General features: G+C 41.4%; 1 protein-coding gene across 3 annotated transcripts; it reads left to right on the top strand.

Moving 5' to 3' along the window:
* Positions 1 to 254: 254 nt before the first annotated feature.
* TUBD1 (tubulin delta 1) lies at positions 255 to 22,127 on the top strand. 3 transcript variants are annotated; one of them, XM_068978262.1, is made up of 8 exons: positions 255 to 426; positions 2,169 to 2,316; positions 4,721 to 4,937; positions 5,862 to 6,093; positions 9,957 to 10,121; positions 18,277 to 18,417; positions 20,084 to 20,267; positions 22,025 to 22,127. In XM_068978262.1, exons 1-8 carry the CDS (start codon positions 255 to 257, stop codon positions 22,125 to 22,127), a joined length of 1,362 nt encoding a protein of 453 aa, XP_068834363.1. The 3 variants fall into 3 exon arrangements, with proteins under 3 accessions (XP_068834363.1, XP_068834365.1, XP_068834366.1); XM_068978264.1 differs by lacking the exon at positions 9,957 to 10,121; XM_068978265.1 differs by lacking the exons at positions 9,957 to 10,121; positions 18,277 to 18,417.
* Positions 22,128 to 23,975: the final 1,848 nt, after the last annotated feature.

Below are 23,975 nucleotides of genomic sequence, written 5' to 3'. Positions count from 1 at the left end.
ATTTGGGTACAGCAGTCCCAAGTCCCAAAACCATATACAGAAAAAGAACAACTTCCTTGAATGATTGGCTCCTTAAACAACATAGGTATTTTATCTATATATAGTATTTACAAATTATATATTTTTATTGATTGATGTGTGTTAACATATTTTGTTTGTTCTTTGTTGGTAATGTAGTGGTTCTCTAAGACCATATATTTTCTATTACAGATTGCTCATTTTTTGAAGGAGTTTGTTTTGGTTTGTTTCTCAGCATGTCAATAGTAACAGTGCAGCTTGGTCAGTGTGGCAATCAGATTGGTTTTGAAGTGTTTGATGCTTTATTTAATGACTCACACTGTCCCCGAGGACTCTGCTCTAAAAGGGAGAATGAGGCATATCAAGCATCTTGCAAAGAAAGGTTCTTCAGTGAGGAGGAAAATGGAGGTATGTGTGGTCCACATAACCAGTCTCTTCAAGGCCAGGCCCTGCACATGGTGTCTGAACCCCCTTGATCTTGCAGCAGTATGATTTTGTTCTCAGCCCTTTGTTTTTGTGTTAAGCTTTCCCTCTCCAGTGACATCATGTCCTCAGGCCATGAGCTTGCTCAAATCTTGCCAATCTAAAACCAACCAACCAAATAAAACTTGTCTCTTGACTATAGCTTTTTTCCTTCCTTCTCAACTAAGATTCTCAAAGGAGAACCCTCTTTACCAATTATAATCCTGCTTCTGCTTTACAATACCAATGAAGCTGTCCCATGAAAAATTCCCAGTGATCTCCTAATTACTAGAGCCAGTAACTGTTTTTCTTTTTGTTAATTCACTTAACTTCTCTACCAGATTTGATAACATTAACTATAAAACTCCCTCCTTGAGACTCCTTCTTCCTAGTCACTGAACTTTTCTTTTCTAGTGCTTGCATCTCAGCATCTTCCCCACTTGTATAGTTCTCTCTGGGCGAATTCAGTGACTCTCAAATGTTGCTCCATCTTTCATACTGATTACTCTCAAATCTGTAGCCTAGCATCTCTTCCAAGCTGCAGACTGGTTAGTGAACATCACCTGTGTCTCTCTTGTATACCTCAAACTCAACATCTCCATACCCGAGGGCATGCATTGTTTTTCCCTTAAAACTTTGTTCCTACTGCCTACGTTCAGATCCACTTAGTTTATCTCCTACGTGTCCCTTGAAACGCCTCTCCCCTCTCCATCTTTGCTGTCATTGCCTTAGTTCTGGCTCTTGTCCGTCCTCATCTGGATTGTTTCAAGACACTCCTTCTGAATTTCCCTGCCTGGTCTCCTGTGTCTATCACATCTATCCTCCACACTGCTGTATTCAAAAAGACATCTTAGGGACTTCCTTGGTGGTCCAGAGGTTAAAACTTTACACTTCTGCGGCAGGGAGTGCCAGTTCTGTCCTTGGTTGGGAAACTACAATCCCACATGCCTTGGTTACTTGCTTAACAATAAGTACTTAACTTAAACTTACTTAACAGTAAGTAAAGAAATAAATGTAGTAAAAAGCTGTTTTAAAAAATAATAAAGACATCTGACATTTAAAAAAAAAAAGACTTGACTATTCCTTTCATCCTTGAACGTTTCCAGAGGTTTCTCATTGGCTGAAAAACAAGTTTCAAGGTTTTTAGCATTGTGTATTAGGACTTCTAATATCTGAGCCCTGCCTGCTTCCAATCCTGTCCATCGTTTCTTACACCCACTGTCTCCATCTTCTGCTTCAATAATCCTGAGATGGTTGGCATTTTGTGCTTCTGAATATGCGCCTCTGTTACTGTGGATTTGTTCTGGGTCCCATCACATCACTTCATGATTCAGTGTTGCTGTGTTTTGCTGCCCTCCCTGGTTCTCCTCGGGCTGGGTTGATCCTGTCTTCATCTCTGTGTTTGTAGCATAGTACATAGCACATTATAAGCACTCAATAGGTGTTTGTAGACCTGACCCAGTCATCGTTTTAGCCCATATTTATTCAGCCTGCCAGCAGAATGCTGGGCAGATGAACCATCTGCATCTACCTGCTGCTGCCCACCTCAGTTTCTAAGCAGAATAACATCTTTCTATTCTCAATCTTTGAATTTTTTTTTTTTTAAATTTAGAGAAGTTTGTGCTCTGAGTTACCCCAAATAAGATTATATGCATTATTTTTCTTTTGATCTTTTTTTCCTTCTCTAGTTCCACTTGCTCGTGCTGTCCTTGTTGACATGGAACCTAAAGTTATCAATCAAACACTGTCAAAGGCTGCCCGTTCTGGCCGATGGAAATATGGCCAGCATTCATGCTTCTGTCAAAAACAAGGTTCTGGAAACAACTGGGCCTATGGGTAAGAATGATTCCTCATGCTTTTCAGTTTAGATACAGCTGCACAGTTGATGAATAGTGTAGTTATAACTGCACAGTTGATATACTAAACGTTGTTCTTTAGCCACTTAGCTGTGTCTGACTCTTTTGCGACCCCATGGACGGTAGCCCACCAGGTTCCTCTGTCTCTGTGATTTCCCAGGCAGAAATACTGGAGTGGGTTGCCGTTTCCTTCTCCAGGATATCTTCCTGACCAGGGATCAAACCCATGTCTCCTGCATTCCCATACCAAACTTTGAATTTCTGTTTTAACATTTAGAGTGTGACTTCACCCAGAAGTCACTCGTTCTGTCTCACCTTTCTATATGCTTCAGGTCTAGATACTGCTGAAACCAAGGATCTTTTGTAGAAGGGTTTCCACTTCTTCACTGTTATTCTGCCAGCTAACTTATTATTGATACAGTATCTTTATCTGGCAATTATTCCAGTTAATAGGGAATATGACTACACAGTAGGATTGCCTGAATTCTTTAGAAAATACCAGTGCCTAGGGCTCACATCCAGAAATTCTGATTTAATAGGTTTGGGATGAAGTCTGAATGTTGGAATTTTTCAAAGCTTCCCGAGGTGATTTTAATGTGTGGCAAAGTTAGAATTCCTGCTTTTGGAGTATTGTGATGAATATTGAAGATTATGTTGTACCATAATCTTGTAGATTCACACTCATCTCATGTGCTAGCAAAGTAATGCTCAAAATTCTCCAAGCCGGTCTTCAATAGCACCTGAACTGTGAACTTCCGGATGTTCAAGCTGCATTTAGAAAAGGCAGAGGAACCAGAGATCAAATTGCCAACATCCATGGGATCCTCAAAAAAGCAAGAGAGTTCCAGAAAAACATCTACTTCTGCTTTATTGACAAACTGGAAAATTCTTAAAGAGATGGGAATACCAGACCACCTGACCTGCCTCTTGAGAAATCTGTATGCAGGTCAAGAAACAACAGTTATAACTGGACATGGAACAACAGACTGGTTCCAAATCAACAAAAGAGTATGTCAAGGCTGTATATTATCATTCTGCTTATTTAACTTACATGCAGAGTACATCATGTGAAATGCTGGGCTAGATGAAACACAAGCTGGAATCAAGATTGCCAGGAGAAATATCAATAACCTCAGATATGCAGATGACATGACCCTTACGGCAGAAAGCAAAGAAGAACTAAAGAGCTTCTTAATGAAAGTGAAATAGGAGAGTGAAAAAGTTGGCTTAAAGCTCAAAGTTGGCTTCAGAAAACTAAGATCATGGCATCTGGTCCCATCACTTCATGGCAAATAGATGGGGAAACAATGGAAACAGTGAGAGACTCTTTTCTTGAGCTCCAAAATTACTGCAGATGGTGACTGCAGCCTTAAAATTAAAAGACGCTTGCTCCTTGGAAGAAAAGCTATGCAACCTAAATAGCATATTAAAAAGCATAGACATTACTTTGTCAACAAAGGTCCATCTAGTCAAAGCTATGGTTTTTCCAGTAGTCATATATGGATGTGAGAGTTGGACCATAAAGAAAGCTGAGCACCGAAGAATTGATGCTTTTGAACTGTGGTGTTGGAGAAGACTGAGAGTCCCTTGAACTGCAAGGAGATCCAAACAGTCCATCCTAAAGGAGGTCAGTCCTGAATATTCATTGGAAGGACTGATGTTGAAGCTGAAACTCCAATACTCCAATACTTTGGCCACCTGATGCGAAGAGCTGACTCATTGGAAAAGACCCTGATGCTGGCAAAGATTGAAGGCAGGAGGAGAAGGGGACGACAGAGAATGAGATGGGTTGGATGGCATCACCAACTCGATGGACATGAGTTTGAGTAACCTCTGGGAGTTGGTGATGGACAGGGAAGCCTGGTGTGCTGCAGTCCATGGGCTTGCAAAGAGTCGGACATGACTGAGTGACTGAACTGAACTGAAATCTTTAGAACCACCTGGTAATTCTAGGCAAAGGAGTGGCCTATTAAAGAGAATTTTCTATTCCCAGTAAATTGACTCTCCTAGCAGTCCTATTGGCTTTTAAAAACTGTTTGACTTGTGTATCTTATTATTTTCTTCTTCTATTTTTTCATTTTGTTTTTGTTGTATGTTATTATTATTGTTATCTTTAGGCCCTTCTATGTCATATGCAAGATCTTAGTTCTCCAACCAGGGATCCAACCTGTGCCCCCTACTTTGGGAGCACAGAATCTTAACCACTGGGCTACCAAGGAGGTCCCCTTAACTTGTGTATATAAAATTTGGTCACTCAGGGTACCTGTATGTCTCATGGGAGGTAGTTCACTTGCATAGGTTTAGAAAGCCTTCTCTCTCCTGTACCTTTCTCTGCAATCCATCTCTCTGGTTAAATTGGAAGATGTTTGTTTTGCACTGCATAGATACTCTGTTCATGGACCCAGGCATGAAGAATCTATAATGAACCTAATCCGGAAGGAAGTGGAGAAATGCGATTCTTTGAGTGGCTTTTTCATCATAATGAGTATAGCTGGAGGCACTGGATCCGGGCTAGGAGCCTTCGTTACTCAGAACTTACAAGATCAGTACTCAAGTGCTTTGAAAATGAATCAGATTATATGGCCTTATGGAACTGGTGAGGTATGAACACATCAATTTAAAAATTTCCGTTTTGTAGTCTTTGCGATTAAAACAAATGTACGTAAAAGATCTATCTCATCCTTTCTTGGGAAATGTTATGTTATTGTGTCAGGTGTGAGTATACAGTATGGTACTTTGATGAACAACTCATTTAACTTTGTTTAAACTTTGTCAAGCAAATGAGGTGTCCTTATTTATAAAAATTCCAAAGAAGAAAACTGTGTAGCTTCTCTCAGAAACCCATTCCTGGGTCAGTCCCTCTGGCTACTGACTGTAAAGCAGGGACCTTGGCCTCATCCTGCTATTGCCAGCCTTCAAAGAATTTTCATTTCTTTCCATTGAGAGGACATTTCTATGTAAGTCAATTTGCCGTTGATCAGCCTAGCGGGAGAAATAATAAAGCGGAGATGAAATAAGTCACAGGAGGAGATGATGTAGAAAGTATGATAGTAACAGCGAAAGTAATAGTATAGTCATCGTTTACTGAACCCTCACTGTGCACAGGGCACTATTCTAAGTGCTTTACTGGTATTCTGACATTAATTCTGAGAACTCTTAAGAGGCTGGTATAATTATTATCCCCGTTTTACAAATGAGGAAACTGAGACATAGAGAGATTATGTAACTTATCTAAGATCATATAGCTAGAAAGTGGAAGAGCCAGGATTTGAACCTAGGTAAGATGCCCTCTTAACTGCTATTCTCTCCTACCTTTTTTTTTTTTTTTTTTTTTTACTATTTATTAATTTGGCTGCTCCAGGTCTTAGCTGTGGCTCATGGGATCTTTAGTTTCAGCATGTGGGTTCTAGTTCCCTGACCAGGGCACGAACCCTGGCCCCTGCATTGAGAATGTGAGTCTTAGCCAGCGGACTACCAGGGAAGTCCTTCTCCTGCCTTTCTTATTTGTGGCCTTTTCCTCTCCAGGTGATTGTTCAGAACTACAACTCCATTTTGACAGTTTCTCACTTGTACCGATCTTCAGACGCCCTCCTTGTTCATGAGAACGATGCTGTTCATAAGATCTGTGCACAGCTGATGAATATCAAGCAGATCTCCTTCTGTGATATAAATCAAGTCCTCGCACATCAGCTGGGAAGTGTGTTCCAGCCTACTTACTCCGGGGAAGGCTCATTTCACTACAGGAGAAATCCACTAGGTATTTGTGCCCCTGTGGGTTATTTGTAGAGAAGTCTGATGTTGTGAAAGCCTCAAAGCTGTTCTTCTCTGGCTCTCCCCTCTACCTGAAGATATACTCACATCTCCCTCACTTCAGAACCTTCCACTTATTCCATTCTTCAGGACCTTTTCTCTTCTTTTTCTTTTTTTTTCCTTCCCTATTTTTAAAAATAATTTTGAGATATAATTCACATACCATACAACTCACCCATTTAAAATGCGCACGTCAGTGTTTTCTAACATATTCACAAAGTTGCATAACCATCATTTTCATCATTGTACAATAAAACCCACCACTCTTTTTCAGTTTATTTGTCAAGTGGTGCTTTATCCATTCAAACCATCCAGATGCAAAGGACCCAGGAATCTATACGTCTCAGTCCTACCCTCTTTCCCAAATGGTTGCCTATCCTACTTTTCCTAGTTGCATCTGCTTCTTCAAATTTAGCATGCTTTGAATGGATTCATCATCCCCTCCGCCCCCCCGCCCCCACTTGTTTCCCCTCCCCCACTTCCTCCATTCCTGTCGCCTGAATTTCTCCCACTGTCCTCTTATCTCATCAGTATGCTCAGACCTGTTGGTGCCATCTCTCCCAGCTGTCTGCATTCTTTCCTGTCTCCCTGTGTCTCTGACATTGGTTCAGTTGGTCAGCGTCTCTTAACTGATATTGCGTGCTCCCCCTGAATACAAAGTTCTTTTTATTCTCAATCTCTGCCTCTCTCTCTCTTTCTCTCGTCTCTGTTTCATAAAAACAGAAGCTCGCAGCTACATGGACATCCCTGGCTTAAGGTGGTCCTAACCCTGCTTCCCTTCCTGCCGCCTGCCTCTTCCCCCCGGCATCAGTCCTCCTGACACACTGACCCCAGTGAGCCTCCCCAAGGCACAGATCTAATCCTCGCATTCTGCTCACCCCGCATGCTGTGGTTCACGCATTACCTGCCAGATTTGTCATAATTCCTTAGCCTGGCCTCCACATTCTGCCCTGAGTCTTAACTTTGCACTTTGGTCACCTTCTGCCTCCTCTGCATAGATTCCCCACTTGCTTTTCATCCTGTCTCCACTTCCTTCTTCAGTCTGGAACTTTCCTGCTTTGGTCCCTTTGCTCAGTGTTTTCTCTTTTAAAAATCACTTCCTGCTTCCCTTCTTCACCTCTACTGAAACCTTACTCATCCTTTAGGATCCAATTCAAGTGATAATTTTTTTTTCCTTTTCTAACATTTATTTGGCTGCCCCAATCTTAGTTGAGGCATGCAGGATCTTTAGTGCAGCCTGTGGGATCTAATTTCCCGGCCAGGGACTGAACCCAGGCTCCCTGCATTGGGAGCGTGGAGTCTTAGCCACTAGACCACCAGGGAAGTCCCTAAGTAACCCTCCAGCTCTGAACTCCTGTGTGTGCATGCTCACTTCAGTCATGTCCAACTCTTTGCGACCCTATGGACTGTAAGGCTCCTCCGTCCATGGGATTCTCCAGACAAGAATACTGGAGTGGGTTGCCAAGCCCTCCTCTAGGAGATATTCCTGACCCAGGGATCGAACCCATGTCTCTTACATCTCCTGCATTGGCAGGCGAGTTCTTCACCCCTGTACTCCCTTGGCATTCTGTATCTCTTTTATGTTACTTAATGTTTTTTGCCTTTATTATTTCTTTAAGTGTGTTTGCTTATCTTTAAGAGTTACTCACATAAATGTACATATTTATTCCAGGAGTACAAAAGAATATGCAATCAAGAGTAAGTCACCCTCTGACCCCTCCCAGATGCCGCCACTGTAATTAGCGTCATGTGTTTCCTTGGAGGAGTCTGACATGTGCATGTCTTGTAGTCCCCACTAATTTGCAACTTCCTTGGTGACATGTGTCTTGTTAATTTCTGTGCATTCCACAGTACTTACCATATTGCACATCTGTCCATTCAACCAGTATTTATTGACTTCCTGCTATGTGCCAGACACTATGCTCAATGTTGGGGATTCAGTGAGGAACCAATATAGACATTGTGTTCACACTAAACAATTATGCCAAGAAGGTGTAATTAAAAACTGAGTTAAATGCTCTGAAGGAAAGGAGTGCAGATCCAAGAGAATGTGTCACAATGGAACCAGACTTAGGCTGATGAAGCAAAGAAGTCAGCCCTTGAAGAAGTTAACACGAACAAAAAGCTGGATGAAGACTTGGAGTTAACTAAGCAAAGGGAGGGAGACAGGAATAGCATGGGCAAAGGCCCTGTGGCAGAAGGAAGCATGGCCCTTTAGGGACAGAGAGAAATCCAGTGTCACTGGAGCACAGAGAATGGTGCAGGGGATGACTGACACCTGAGGCTAGAGCAGTGAGCAGGGGCCAACCTTGTAGGGCCCTGGAAGCGTGTAAAGGCCGCCTCATTCATCTAAGAGCAGGGGAAAGCCTCTGAAGGAGTTTAAGGAGGTTGTTGGCATAACCACCTTGTGAAAAATCCGCTGGACTGCCTGTGGAGAAGCCGTCTTCACAGATGGCCATCTTCTCACTGTGTCTTCACATGCCACAAAGGGGCAAGAGGCCTCTCTGGGGTCTCTTTCATAAAGAGACTTCACCTCCCAAAGGCCCCCTCGCCTCCTTAAAACCATCACCTTGGAGGTGAGGATTGCATTGTGGGAATTTGTGGGGACACACACTCAGAGTTTGACAAGGCCAAGAGTGTTTAAGATGAGACCAGGTGAACAAGAAAGCTGGAGGGAAACACAGATTTTAACAATCTGTGCGTTAGCGTTCAGGAATTATTTGCTGATTGTTTTTTGTTACACACGCTAAGTGACAGAATTCAGCTCTAGCTGCTTTACAGAAAAGGCTTCTTACGTTTAGAGGAAATGCCACTAGCCATAAGATCAATTTGTGCAACAGTCTGTAGATGTTTGTGTCAGAATCTGTTCTTAACATTAGGCTATAGGCCATGAATTTGCATTCAATGTTATCATAAAATTTATTCTTTAGTATTATTTCATTATGTGGCTGTGCAGGCTCTTAGTTGTGGCATGCAGAATCTTCAGTCTTCATTGTGGCACGTGGGATCTTTAGTTGCAGCATGTGGGATCAAGTTTGCTGACCAGGGATTAAACCCAGTCTCCCCGCACTGGGAGTACAGTGTCTTAGCCACTGGACCACCAGGGAAGTCCCCACAAGATTTAAATTTCATGTTATGGTAAAAGATTTTTCTTGCTCCTCTAGAAAGGAGTATTTTCTATAAATATATAAAATATATACAAGATATAGTAAGATAAAAATATTTTTAAAATAAGTAAGCTCTGAATGAAAAACAAAGTAGCCTTTCTTTCATTACAAGTATGACGTTCTAAAGATAGACATATTCCTGTGTTCAAGAGTTACTAATCCTGTCTTCTTTCCAAGTGGAGTTTAATGTTAAGAGGTTCTGCTTATCGTTTAACCAAATAAAATTAAGAGATATAAGAAAATTTCTAAGGGGGCATTTGGTGAACACAGAATGACAATAAAAGTGTATTATCTCTAATGCTTACTTTGTTTTCCTGAGGTTTAGCTAAATATTTCATTCACATTTCCAGGTTCTTAACTCAGAAATAATTATTGTTTCCTTTTGGCAAAGTGTTTTTTTTTTTCCATTCATGCTAAAATAGGTGCCAAAACCAAGCATTAGTTGATTAAGCATTAGCATTAATCAAGCATTCATACATATTGTCTCTGAAATTGTATTTACATTTTGAAATTTAAGCAGTTTTAGCCTTGGAGGAGAAAACACATTTGGTAACCCCCCCAAGCCGTCCAATCGTGGTTGTATATGAGCCAGCGGAAATAACATGGAATTTAAGAACTGAGTTCAGATTTTTTTTCTTTGCAGGAGACTTAATGGAGAATTTAGTTCCCCATCCAGAATTCAAGATGCTGGGTGTTCGTAACATTCCTCAAATGTCTGAGAATTCACTGGCATACAGCACGTTTACTTGGGCTGGCCTCCTCAAGCATTTAAGACAGATGCTCATTTCTAATGCGAAAATGGAAGAAGGTAAAGGGTATTTTAAAAATATGCAGCCCACAAGCTGGGAAAAATGCCTGTACTGAAGTTCCCAATATAAACTGGCTTGGGCCAGTTGAAATAATAGTGCCTTCTTCTGATCTGGGAGGCTCCTACAAAAACTCACCAGAATATCCTGGGAAGATTTCTTAATCACTTCACAGTTTCATTTCTCAAAAAAAAAAAAAAATTCAGATGAGTGTGACAATTATTTTTATTTTATTTTTATCAAAGTAATATATGAATGTAGTTTTTTAAAAAAAATCAAGTTGTCAGAACTCATTTAAGTGTATATTTAAATCTGTGTATCACATTGTATGTAAAGTACATCTTAAGTTTTTTAAAAAGTCAAGTAATTGCCAGGTATGAATTTATAATGGGGAAGAGAACAGTCAGTTCTCCACTTCTCCACAGCCCAGCGGGCACTGCTTTCAGTGATTTGAGATGTTCTTTCTGGAATTGGCCTCCATTTCTAAACATCTTCCTTATTCTGTTATTTGTTTTATTTTCTAGGTTTAGATATCCTCTGCCTTCCTAGCATAAAACTGAGAATTAAATCTTCTTACACCCTCTACACACACCTTCCCTCTTGCCTCCCAGTCTAGTGAAAATAAGTTTTCAGTGTTGTATCATTTTTGCTATGTAAATTTTATTCAGAGTTGAGCCATGTACTACATACACAGATTACATTTTATTTCATGTACCGTTTATTTTTTCCTCCTAGAGTTAATTATTACTTGGTTGATACTCTTTGTACCTATTACGAATTTAACCCTAAACTTTCCCATAAAAATGAAACCCTTCCCAGCCAACCCATCAGGTAATGTTATTACTCCCATTGCCTTCTTAAAGATGTCCCTCCCAGAGGCCGTCACCCTTCAGGCTGCAGTGGTTACTGTGCAGGCGTGAGAAGCAGACGCACTGGCCTCTCTGCCTCCTTCTGTATTCTAGCCCGGTTCCTGGATTCCAGATCTTCCTCTTTCTGCGCTTATTCCCTCATCTGGACATTGCCCTCCAGGAGCTTTGTAAGAAAGTGTACAGGGAAGGTACACATTTTCAGGCTGCAGATGTCATTATCCTGCCTTTTTTTTTGATTGATGATTCAGCCAGGTATAGGATTTGAGGCTAGGAATCATTTTTACTCAGTGTCTTGAAAGCTTGCTCTATAATCTTCCAGCTTCCAGTGTTACAGCTGAGCAGTCCCACTTCAGTCTGATTTCTAATCCTGTTTCATTCTCTCTCATATCTTTTAGGATTTTCTCTTTGTGTCTAGCATTCTGGAATTCCTTAGTGTGGATCTTTTATCTCATGACACTGTAAACTTTATGAGTGCAGAGATCTTTGTCTGGGGTGTTTATTCTTTTCAGAGGTTTAGGCTTTACTGAGTAGAAACCCCCTTTCAAGATAGGGGTGGGGGGCAGCCCACCTACTGCAGGGGCTGGGGAAGGGTCTGGAGCTCTCACTGCTTCTCATACAGGTTTTTAACTAATCCTCCCATCTCTTCCTTTTCTAGAAGCGCTTGGTCAGCTTCTAGGACCTTCACCGTGGGTACAAGTCTCAGTTTTTGCTGCGTCAGTAACCACTGGTTCATTTGCTTTCCAGTTTCGAAAATTCTGTCACCACTATCTTCTTTCCATTTTTTTCGTGCCTTTAAAAAAAAATTCGTGTTGTTAGTGAGATTTGAGGAGTAAACCGGTATGTTCAGTCTCATGTTTTACTGGAAGTTACTACTGTGTACAATTTTGGGAGCAGATATTTTACCACAGATTACAATCAGTTAGGTTTCAGTACTATGAGAGTGGATTTCCTCTACATTTACTTGTAATACCTTATGGATTTTAGATCATAGTGCCTGAGGTTTGGAGATAAGTGGAAAGTTCACATCTTAAGTAATGCTTCGGAAACTTTTTGGCCACAGGACCTGTTTTTCTGGCAATATCTGTTATCAAGGAACACAGTGTACCTCACGGTAGCTTATGACTTGGGACTCTGGGCCCTCTCAGGTCAATAAACCAGTGTTTGTTTAGTCATTTTTCCATTTGGGAATTTAGAGTATCAACATTTTTTCAGTTATAGATATGAATTTTGAACATTTAAATGTTTTCCTATAACTTTTTGTTGTTCAGCCACTCAGTTTTGTCTGACAGTTTGCGACCCCATGGACTGCAGAACGCCAGATGTTTGAGCATCTTCTGGACTTTGCTCAAACTCAGGTCCGTTGAGTCGGGGATGCCATCCGGCCATCTCATCCTCTGTCATCCCTTTCCCCTCCTGCCTTCAATCTTTCCCAGCATCAGGGTCTTTTCCAATGAGTCAGCTCTTCACATCAGGTGGCCAACGTAAATGTATGAATAAATGTATTTATGTCACTAACCAGGTTGAAGGATATAGTTTTAAAGCTCCTCATGCGTTATCGGAATGCTCTGTGTGAAGATCGACCCCATCAGTATCGCCTTCAGCAATGTATCTTTCTCCATGTCCTCAGAACAGGAAGGATGAGTGGCCCAGGAAAGAGCAAGGCAGCAGTTAGTATCTCCTGTGACCTGGCTTTGGAAGTCACGTGCCATCACTTCGCATCATCCTTTTGGTTATTAAGGTCAGCCCTTTCCCATGGGGAGAAGACCATGTGAGAGCCTGAGCATCAAGGGCGAGGAGCACAGGAGTTGATGTTGGAAGCTGGCTGCCGCCCTCTGCCCTCTGTCACCTCATGCATCACATCCCCCCATTTGCAGAATGTACTTAACCCGTCCCAGGCCCTCCAAAGTTAGCACGGCAGCCTACTAGCACATTCCTTTAGCCCATCAGCCTGAAATTCAGAATCTTGTCATCTAAAAGCAGGTCCAGGTGTGGATTTATGTCTCTCGGGTGAGATTTCCTGCGTATCGCTCTCTAAGCACGCCCCACTCCCTACAGACCATGCTGGAACAGGTGGAGGGTAACTGGTAGACACTGCTTTTCCAAAAGAGGGACATGGAAGGAACACAGGCATCATTGGTCCATAAGGATCAGCAGGGTACATGCTGGCAGTTTCTTGATTAAACCGTTAAGGCCTGGGAAGAATTTTCCACAGCTTTTGGCTTGGCCCTCTGAACCAAGCTAAATCACAATTTTACTTACTTTTAAGTTTTACTTACAGGATTTAAAAATTTTATTCAGTTCAGTTGCTCAGTCGTGTCCGGCTCTTTGCAACCCCATGAATCGAAGCATGCCAGGCCTCCCTGTCCATCACCAACTCCCAGAGTTCACTCAGACTCATGTCCATCAAGTTGGTGATGCCATCCATCCATCTCATCCTCTGTCATCCCCTTCTCCTCCTGCCCCCAATCCCTCCCAGCATCAGGGTCTTTTCCAATGAGTCAACTCTTCACATGAGGTGGTCAAAGTATTGGAGTTTCAGCTTTAGCATCATTCCTTCCAATGAACACCCAGGACTGATCTCCTTTAGAGTGGACTGGTTGGATCTCCTTGCAGTCCAAGGAACTCTCAAGAGTCTTCTCCAACACCACAGTTCAAAAGCATCAACTCTTCGGCGCTCAGCCTTCTTCACAGTCCAACTCTCACATGCATACGTGACGACTAGAAAAACCATAGCCTTGACTAGACGGACCTTTGTTGGCAAGGTAATGCCTCTGCTTTTGAATATGCTATCTAGGTTGGTCATAACTTTCCTTCCAAGGAGTAAGTGTCTTTAATTTCATGGCTGCAATCAGCATCTGCAGTGATTTTGGAGCCCCAGAAAGTAAAGTTGGCCACTGTTTCCGCTGTTTCCCCATCTATTTGCTTTTTGCTAGTTTGGATTAATGTATTCACATGAGAGTCGGAGTTCTAAGGATGTATATATATAAACACACTTAAAAAAAATAAAACTAACATCATATTCAGTTCAGTTCAGTCACTCAGTCGTGTCCAGCTCTTTGCAACCCCATGAATCGCAGCACGCCAGGCCTCCCTGTCCATCACCAACTCCCAGAGTTCACCCTAGCTCATGTGCATCGAGTCGGTGATGCCATCTAGCCATCTCATTTATAGTCCCTCTCTCACATCCATACATGACCACTGGAAAAACCATAGCCTTCACTATGTAATTTTTTTGTTCTGCTTTTTTCAATGTAGTATTCTCTAGCCTTTATTCCAATTCATTCATTTAGACATGCCTTGTTCTTTTCAGTAGCTGCATAGTTTTCTACCATATGCGCCATAACTTTATATGTACCTAAATAGTGAGTTAATTCTGTGAAGCTGGTTGTTAAAAATTCTTAGTCCATAACCTTCTTCTGTTGTCTCCTTGTTAAAGGTAACTGTCTCCCAAAACTTTCTTGTTGTTTGTTATTGTTTTTATCTATTTATTGCCATGTATAGATTTTTCATTTATTTATTACCTATTTACTTCCCACCATGGAGGGTTAGGATTTAGCTTTTTTCTAACTCTGGACCCTAAGCCCTGAAATACCCTCTGTCTCCTCATCCTTCTGATACGGTCGTAAGTGTCACCGTTGGGTTAAAGCGATACTCAGTTTTATACTATCATGATCAAGTAAATGCTATTCACAGCTGAGCAGCAGAGCATCCTATGATTACTTTTCCCTTCCTGTATAATTTTTTTTGTTTTCTTTGGAGTTAATGATTGCCTTGTTTTCTTGTTTGCTTAGTTTTTCTATGTACCTGTCAATTATTCAGCCTTGTTTCACTACTTGTCTAAATTTTTTTTTTTCCTGATACCAGGCATACCTTGTTTTATTGCACTTTGCAGATATTGTGTTCTTTGACAGATTGAAGGTTTGTGGCCACCCTTCATCTAGCAAATTTGTTGGCACCTTTTTTCTAGCGGCGTTCGCTCACTACACGTCTCTATGGCACGTTTTGGCCATTCTCACAGTATTTCACCCCTTTTTCTTATTATTATGTTTGTTATGGTGATGTGTAATCTTTGATGTTACTGTATTTTTTAATGTCATCGTGTGTGTTTTTTTTTTAAACAACTATTTCTTTATTTTGGCTGTGTTGGACCTGTGCTATGGCGCACAGGCTTTCTCTAGTTGTGGCGCCAGAGGCTACTCCCTAGTTGCAGTGCCCAGGTTTCTCGTTGTGGTGTCTCCACTTGTTGTGGAGCACGGGCTCTACAGTGTGGGCTCAGGAGTTGCAGCTCACAGGCTTAGCTACCTTGCAGCATGTGGGATCCTTCCGGACCGAGGATCAGCAGGTGGACTCTCAACCATGGGACCACCAGGACAGTCCCTTTGACGTTACTATTGCAAAACAACTTTCAAGTTAAAAAAAGGATTATATCTTGAAAGTTCAGATGATGGTTAGCATTTTTTAGCACTAATAAAGCATTTTTCAATTAAGGTCGGTATGCTGTTTTTTTAGACACAGTACTATTGCAGAATTGATAGATTACAGTATAGTGTAAACATAACTTTTATATGCTCTGGGAAATGAAAAAATATTTGTGTGACATGCTTTGTTGGGATTGTTGTTCAGTCTCTCAGTCGTGTCTGACACTTTTGACCCCATGGACTGCAGCACACCAGGCTCTCCTGTCCTTCACCATCTCCCAGAGCTTGCTCAAATTCATGTCCATTGAGTTGGTGATACCATCCAACCATCTCATCCTCTATTGTCCCCTTCTCCTCCTGCCTTCAATCTTTCCCAGCATCAGGGTCTTTTCCAAAGAGTCAGTTCTTCGCAGCAGGTGGCCAAAGTATTGGAACTTCAGCTTCAGCATCAGTCCTTCCAATGAATAGTCAGGACTGATTTCCTTTAGGATTGACTGGTTTGATTTTCTTGCAGGGGAGAAGTCTCCAGGGGACTCTCAACAGTCTTCTCCGACATCACAGTTCAAAAGCATCAGTTCTTTGGCGCTCAGTCTTCTTTATGGTCCAAATGTCACATTCATACATGACTGCTGGACAAACGACAGCTTAGACTATATGGACCTTTGTCGGCAAAGTAATGTCTCTGCTTTTTAATACACTGTCTAGTTCGCCATAGTTTATCTTCCAAGGAGCAAGTGTCTTTTAATTTGGGATAATTGACTTTATTGTGGTGGTTGGAACCAAGCATGCAAAATCTCCAAGGTCTGCCTGTATTCAAGTATTCTATCAGTTTCATCTTCCTAGAGAAACCTTCACCAGAGCCTTCTGACCTGCTTCAGTCTAGTGTTTTTCGCCCCCTCTAGCCCGTGTATGTCTGTCATGCTGGATATTCTGTTCGTCTGTCTGCTGTGTTAGATTTTCTGTCCAGAGGGTTTAGACAAAGCCCTAGTGGTCTTGGCGGGGGTGGGGCCCATGGTTATCCTGGACTTCCGTTGATCTCTCTTTTTGTTTTCTTTTTACACCTGATCTCTCTAGTTTTGGTGTGCACCGTGCCCTTAGCTCTGCCTAGCGTTCTTCAGACTAGAGACACTCAGTCCTGTCCTCTCCAGAAAGCAAACCTTTAGTTTCCTGCTAGGATAGGAAAGAGGCAGTCGTCATGATAAACAGACAAGTTTAGCAACATTCCTTGAGCAGGAGTCAAAGGGAGATGTGCCTCACATGGTTGCAAAGCCAGTTTAAGAGCCAATGACTTGGCCATACTAGGTGCTGTGAAGTTGTGTCTCCTTGTGGTTTCAATTTGCATTTTCCTAATGACAGTGATGTTGAGCATCTTTTCATGTGATTATTAGCTATTTGTTTATCTTCTTCGGTGAAATGTTTGTTCAAACATCTCTCCAGATTTTTAAGTTGGCCTGTTTGTCTTATTATTATCAATGATTTCAGTATGCCAGTATTTTTTTTATTTGTTCTGAAATTTCTTTTGCTGAAAATTGAACTGTTATTGCACACTGAAATTTTCCCTATCTTATGTATAATTTAAGAGTATTTTCTTAATATTTCCCTTTGACTAGTCAATTTTCAATCCTATTTTTGCTTGGTGTTTCTACATCCCTTAACATTTTTGTATCTATTTTGCTTGTTTATTCACAGAGACATGTAGAATGAAGTTCACTCTTTCTGGGTGGATAGTTCCATGAGTTTTGACACACTTACTACCATGTAACCACCACCACAATTGAGACAGTATTTCCATGCTCCAAAAAGTCTCCTCACACCCCTTTGTAGACAGTCTCTTTTCTCCACCCCAAGCCCCTAGTGACTATTGATCTGAATTTTATTCCTATGATTTTGCCTTTTCTAGACGGTCCTATTAGTTCAGTTCAGTCTCTCAGTCGTGTCCGACTCTTTGCGACCCCATGGATTGCAGCACACCAGGCTTCCCTGTCCATCACCAACTCCCGGAGCTTACTCAAACTCATATCCATCGAGTCAGTATGCCATCCAACCATCTCATCCTCTGCTGTCCCCTTCTCTTCCTACCTTCAATCTTTCCCAGCATCAGGGTCTTTTCCAATGAGTCAGTTCGTTGCATCAGGTGGCCAAAGTATTGGAGTTTCAGCTTCAGCATCAGTCCTTCCAATGAATATTCAGGACTGATTTCCTTTAGGATGGACTTGTTGAATCTCCTTGTAGTCCAAGGGACTCTCAAGAGTCTTGTCCAGCACCACAGTTCAAAAGCATCAATTCTTTGGCACTCAGCTTTCTTTATAGTCCAACTCTCACATCCATACATGACTAATGGAAAAATCATAGCTTAAGAGTATATGGACCTTTGTTGGCAAAGTAATGTCTCTGCTTTTTAATATGCTGTCTAAGTTGGTCATAGCTTTTCTTCCAAGAAGCAAGAGTCTTTTAATTTCATGGCTGCAGTCATCATCTGCAGTGATTTTGGAGCCCAGGAAAGTCCTATAAATGGACTCACAGTATGTAACCTTTTCAGTCAAACTTGCTTCATGCCTCTGAGATCTCTCCGTGTCTTTTTGCATATCCATAGTCAGTTTCTTTTTATTGCAGTGTAGGATTCCATCCTTTGTGCCTACTGCCATCCTTTAATATTCAGTGAAGAATTATTTCATGCCTGTCTCAGAATTGAATAGTTTGAATCACCTTAGGTCAACCAGATAAGAATGTTTAACTTTTTAGCAGAATGCCACCCCCCAACTTGTACTTATCAAATGGAAATTTCTATAAAATACATACATCATCTTACATTTGTCTGTTCTTGTTCAAGGCCATTTGTAAAATCTCTCTTTTTTTTTTTCTTTTGGTAGGTATTGATTGGCAGGTTCGGCCACCTGTATCAGGACTTCCTCCTCTTGGTGAAATGTCTGGCAACAGAGAGATTCATTTTAACACTTCCATTGCTAACTTGGTCATCCTTCGTGGGAAAGATGTGCACAGTGCGGATGTGGGTGAGCAAAGTTAAGGTGAAAATTAAGATGCACATTTTGCCGACGTTCATGGTACAGATGGCCTCATCATGTGCCTTGTGGGATCTTGAGTTCCCTGGCTACGGATCGAACCCACACCCTTAGCAGTGAGAGCTCACAGCCCTAACCACTGAACCACCGGGAACTTCCCCCCCAAAATTTATTCTCTTTTTTTTTTTCTCCTGTATCTCTTGGAATTTTTTTTAAATTAATTTTTATTGGAGTATAGTTTCTTTACAATGTTGTGTTAGTTTCAGGTGTACAGGAAAGTGAATCAGCTGTACATACATACCCCCTTTTTGGATTTCCTTCCCATCTGGGTCACCACAGAGCACCGAGGAGAGTCCTCTGCTACAGTAGTTCTCAGCAGTTATATGTCAGTGCCAACCCCCCAAATTCATTCTTTTAAAGAAAGGGAAAAGAGAAACTCTGTTTTAGTAGCAAAATGCAACCCCTGTACCGGTATGTGACCAGACACCAAAATGGAAGTGGTGTAAATAAGAGACAAGTTTTAGTTCTTTCTTCCTGAATCTTGTTGCTCTGTCATCCTCACCTGTGGCTTCAGGCTTAGTCAGAGACGTCTGTTAGCGCTTCAGCCATCAGATCATGTAGGCATAAGCAAAGCAGGGCAGGCCTGGTCCTGCACAGGTCACACCCCACGCTTGTGTTTATACCCCTTCGACTGAGTTGGACATGGCTGAGTGTGGCTTGGTGCGGCCCGGTCGCAGCTGTGACATAAAGAGAGTCAGTCTCGTTCCTGTGTTGTTTAGTCCCCCCATTGTGTCCAACTTTTTGAGATCCCATAGACTGTAGCCCACCAGGCTCCTCTGTCCCTGGGATGTCCCAGGCAAGAGTGTTGCAGTGGGTTGCCATTCCCTTCTCTAGGAGATCTTCCCAACCCAGGGATCCAACTGGTGTCTCCTACGTCTCCTCCACTGGGAGGCAGAGTCTTTACCACTGAGCCATGAGGAAAGCCCCTGTAACACCCTTAAATAAAAGAGTAGTAATAATTAAGAGATCATATCAAGTTGATCAGATGCGGTACTTTCTTCCTATTCTTCATTTTAGATTTTAAAATAAGAGAATTAATAAAAGGACATGTAAAGTAATCTAACTTTTAAAAATTTGCCCACAGGAAATGATGCAGGTACATAGAGGTGTTCTTTCAAAGATATTCATTGCAGTATCTTTCACACTGATAGAAATGTGGGAACAACAAAATGCCCAGCAGTAGGAAATGTGTTAAGTAAATGTTATGTTCATAGAAGCTTTTAAAAATATGCGTGATATTTATTGACATGGAAAAGAGGTTCACAACATATTAGTGGATGGAAAATACAAATCACATAAGAGCATGTGTGTAAAATTCCAATGAAAGAGAGGGTCAGCAGACTGTTCGTAGTCATTATTTCTGGGTGGTGACATTTCACCTGTTGAGTTGACTTAAATTTTCTTCTTAATACTTCTCTGAATGGTGTGAATTTTTTTAATAATGATGAACATGGATCATTTATCCAAAAGCAATATAAAGCTAGTTTTAAAAGGCAATACAAAAGACTTCTGGTGAAATGGAAAAGAAAGTGTTTATTAATTTGTTGCCAAAATTAATGATTTGTGATATAAACAATGGCTTGTTGTTTTACTCTAGGAGCATTTAAAGATCCAGCTCTCTATACTTCCTGGTTAGAGCCTGTTCACGCTTTCAATGTGTGGAAAACCCAGCGAGCCTTTAGGAAATATGAGAAGTCTGCAGCCTTGGTCAGCAATAGCCAGTCCTTAGTAAAACCACTTGATATGATTGTGGGTAAAGCATGGAATATGTTCGCTTCAAGGTAAGTACAAAAGAAATCTACAAACCTTTCCTAACCTGAGGCAGATAACTGCTAGGCAGGTTCGGGAGTGTCTTAGCCTGTTTGGGCTGCTATAACAAAAATAGCATAAAGTGGGTGGCTTATAAACCACAGAAGTTTATTTCTGAAGGCTGGGAATTCCAAGAGTAAGGTCCCAGCAGATGCGATGTCCAGTGAAGGCTCACTTCGTGGTTTATAGATGGCGTCTTTTTGCTGTGTCCTGAGCTGGCGGCAGAGGCGAAGGAGCTCTCGTGGGCCTGTCACTGCACTCACGAGGGCTCCACTGTGGTGACCGAATCTCAGTCCCAAAGGCCTTACCTCCTAATGTCAGGACCTTGAGAGTTAGGATTTCACCGTGTAAATTTGGGGGAACACATTCAGACTGCCATGGAGTGAGCGCTTTGTAGGTATGAAACTTTGAACACGTTACTTCTGGCTTCCTTTCCTGTATGATGGATCCAAAAGAGAGGATATATGTGGTGAAGGTCAAAATGAGATAATAATGTGGAAAAACACCTAGGCCAGTGCCTGACTAGTAAATGCTCAAGAACTGTTCCATAGTAATTTTCCAAAATTAGATCCTTGAGAATGGACGAGATCCACCTGATACTATGAAGTGTCTGCCTGATGTGAAGAATTGCGTTAGCGGGCTCCCTGTCCTCTGCCACAGTTACCTAATGTGACAGCAGAACTCCTCAGATGACTGGATAAGCCTGTACTCGGATTAGCCAGGATTCCCAAGGATCTCCCCTCCTGTACATGGCCATTCCCTGAACCCCCCTCCTCAGGACTGTGCACTTTCTGTATAGTTCTGGCCTAGTTCCCGTCCCACCGCCATTAAATGCTAGCAGCTGTTTTCACTAATTGAATTCATGTCTGCCCTTGATATTCTAATATGATTTCTCCTTCTACAGAACATTTTGAGGGGCTGGGGCTATTAACAGGATCATCTGGCCTAAGTGCAAATTAAGTGTTGTCTGAAAAACACTCGGGAGGCTTCATTTCATTCCTAGAACTGGACCTGTGTGTTTCTACAGTTTCACACCTTAGATAAGACTTCCCAGGCACTTCTCAAGAGTTTATACTGAACCCAGTCATCTCCTCTAGGGTGTTGAATATGTGCTGGGTAGACAGCCAAATCTGAACACAGTTTTTTTTCCCTGTGTGCTTTTTTTTTTTTTTGGCCATGCCTGGCAGCTTGCTGGTTTCTTAATAATAGTTCCCCAGCCAGGGATGAAACCCTGTGAAAGCTCCGAGTCCTAACCATCAGCAGGCGTGCATCCACGCTCAGTCCTGTCCAGTTCTTCATGACCCCAGGGACTGTAGCCCACCAGGCTCCTCTGTCCATGGGATTTTCCCGACAAGAATACTGGAGCAGGTTGCTATTTCCTCCTCCAGGGGATGTTCCCAACCTAGGGATCTAACTCATGCCTCTTGCGTCTCCTGCATTGACAGGTGGACTCTTTACCATTGAGTCACCTGGGAAGGTCCCCTAACCACTGGACCACCAGGGAATTCCCCTCCAATGTGCCTTTTATTGTTACTGTCTTGAATTGACAGAGCTTGAGATAAACTTTGAAAGCTTGCTAACTTTTGGAGTAAACACAGAAGCAAAGAGAAGACTTTTAAGAGAGCTTGCCATGTTCAAATGTTCATGAGCTACAAAAGAGCTATTATTTGATTCTGAGTTATTCAGTTGCCTGAGGTTTTTATTTTGTATTTTCTGTTTCGTTCACCAGAGCCTACCTTCATCAGTACACAAAATTTGGAATTGAAGAAGAGGATTTTTTGGACAGTTTCACGTTGTTAGAACAGGTTATCGCTAGTTACTGCAACCTCTGATTTTGAACCAAGAGGAAAAATTACCTTAAGTCAATTTTGGACTAAAATATTTGCAGTACTGCTTTCTAAGGTTTTAAAATTCCAGTCTGCTGATGCTACAGAGTCGAATGCTGGTTCCTTCTTCATGCTATAGCCTCAGAGAAGGAGGAAAACCTTTCATGTTTTCAATGAAAACATCTACTTGGTATTTTCCTTTGTAAGAAAAAAAAAATTGGTGCTTCTTTAAAGAACTTTGGGAACACTTGGCTGAGATGTTACAACTTTGAAACTATCAGAAAAGGAAACTTCCCTCTTTATTCCAAAAAGCATTCAGTAAATATGAGCTAAACTTTCATAGCACAATTTTAAGTTAGGAAATTGCAGTTCTATATTTAAATATATTCAACTTTGAAGTGAATGTTTTGGACCACAAGAGGGAGCTGTTGTCAAATGCTATGATGTGAACATCTCTTTTTGAATATGTTCTATAACAGGGTAAGATTTTCCACTGTAAGCAGCTATTTAAAAATAAATGTCAGGATTTTGTTAATAAATGTATATCATGCTTAAGTGCAAAAAGTAAATAAGCAAGTGTTTACTTTGTTTGCTTTTCTTAAATTGGGCATCAGAAAATTGTCTTTCTTTTACATCTTAGAATTTCAGAGTAGAAATTGATTTTGCTCAAATAGTGTTTTTAAATTACTGATAGGTATTTAGCTGGTGTGGAAGAAGGTAATTATAAGGTAATACTCTTCAAGGTGTATTCTTTTCAGTAAAAGGGGTGAGAGCTTTCACCAAACTGTCACTAGGTTGATAAAATTATCACCAAGGAAATACTAACATATTACTATTGCTAATTGCTCAGTTGTGTCCAACTCTTTGAGACTCCACAGACTGTGGCCCTCCAGGCTCCTCCATCCATGGGATTCTCCAAGCAAGAATACTGGAGTGGGTTGCCATTTCCTTCTCCAGGGGACCTTCCCAACCCAGGGATCAAACCCGGGTTTTCCGATTGCAGGCAGATTCTTAACCATCTGAGCTACAAGGAAACACTGTGCTAGATGAACTTGACACCTATAGATGCTGGTCTCATTTAGGACAAAACACATTTGGAAATTGGCAGCTGAGTTTGAGGAGAATGGTGTATTTCAATAAAACGCATCACATGAAATGTGGTTAACAAATATAAAATGGGAAACAAATAGGAACACTTGCCCTTTCTGCCAGGTCTACCAGTGGTGACTTATTTTTATATGGAAAAATGACAGTTCACAGATTCACTGGTTTCTTCCTTCTCTTTCCATATGGAAATGATTACTTTTTTGTGTTTTTCTTATCAACTGTTGCTATGATTTAAAATACTGAGCCATATCTTATTTCTAAGGAATGTAAAAAGTGGTCTCTTCATCTGCTAAAAGGCACACCCACTGCTGTATTTTGTTAACCGAGAGTACTTAAAAATCATTAGATCATAATTTTTACAAGATAAAGTTAAAAGTAATAATTTAGCATTGCAGAGATCCCAAACACTGAAACAGTTTCCCAAACCAAACCAGCCTTAATGAAGCTCTGTAACTGAATTACCTCACTAGGGGTAAGCTGGTTCTGAGGAACTTTGCCAAGTTAAGCTTGAAGAAAGCCGTAAGTTGAAATCATTTTATATTTGAGAAAAGAATGCAGAAAGTACCAGTGGGAACAAAAGTATTTCTAACTTGCCAACCGATGGAATCAATGGCAGGTGACTGTTCGAAGTAAACTCCAATTAGAGCCCTGGGTTCACTCATTCATGTGCAGCTGCTGCTGCTGCTGCTAAGTCACTTCAGTCGTGTCTGACTCTGTGCAACCCCATAGACGGCAGCCCACCAGGCT

The sequence above is a fragment of the Capricornis sumatraensis genome, chromosome 8, assembly GCF_032405125.1.
Source record: "Capricornis sumatraensis isolate serow.1 chromosome 8, serow.2, whole genome shotgun sequence".
Taxonomy (NCBI): domain Eukaryota; kingdom Metazoa; phylum Chordata; class Mammalia; order Artiodactyla; family Bovidae; genus Capricornis; species Capricornis sumatraensis.
Note: the sequence above shows the minus strand (reverse complement) of the source record. Positions and strands in the feature narration are given on the sequence as shown.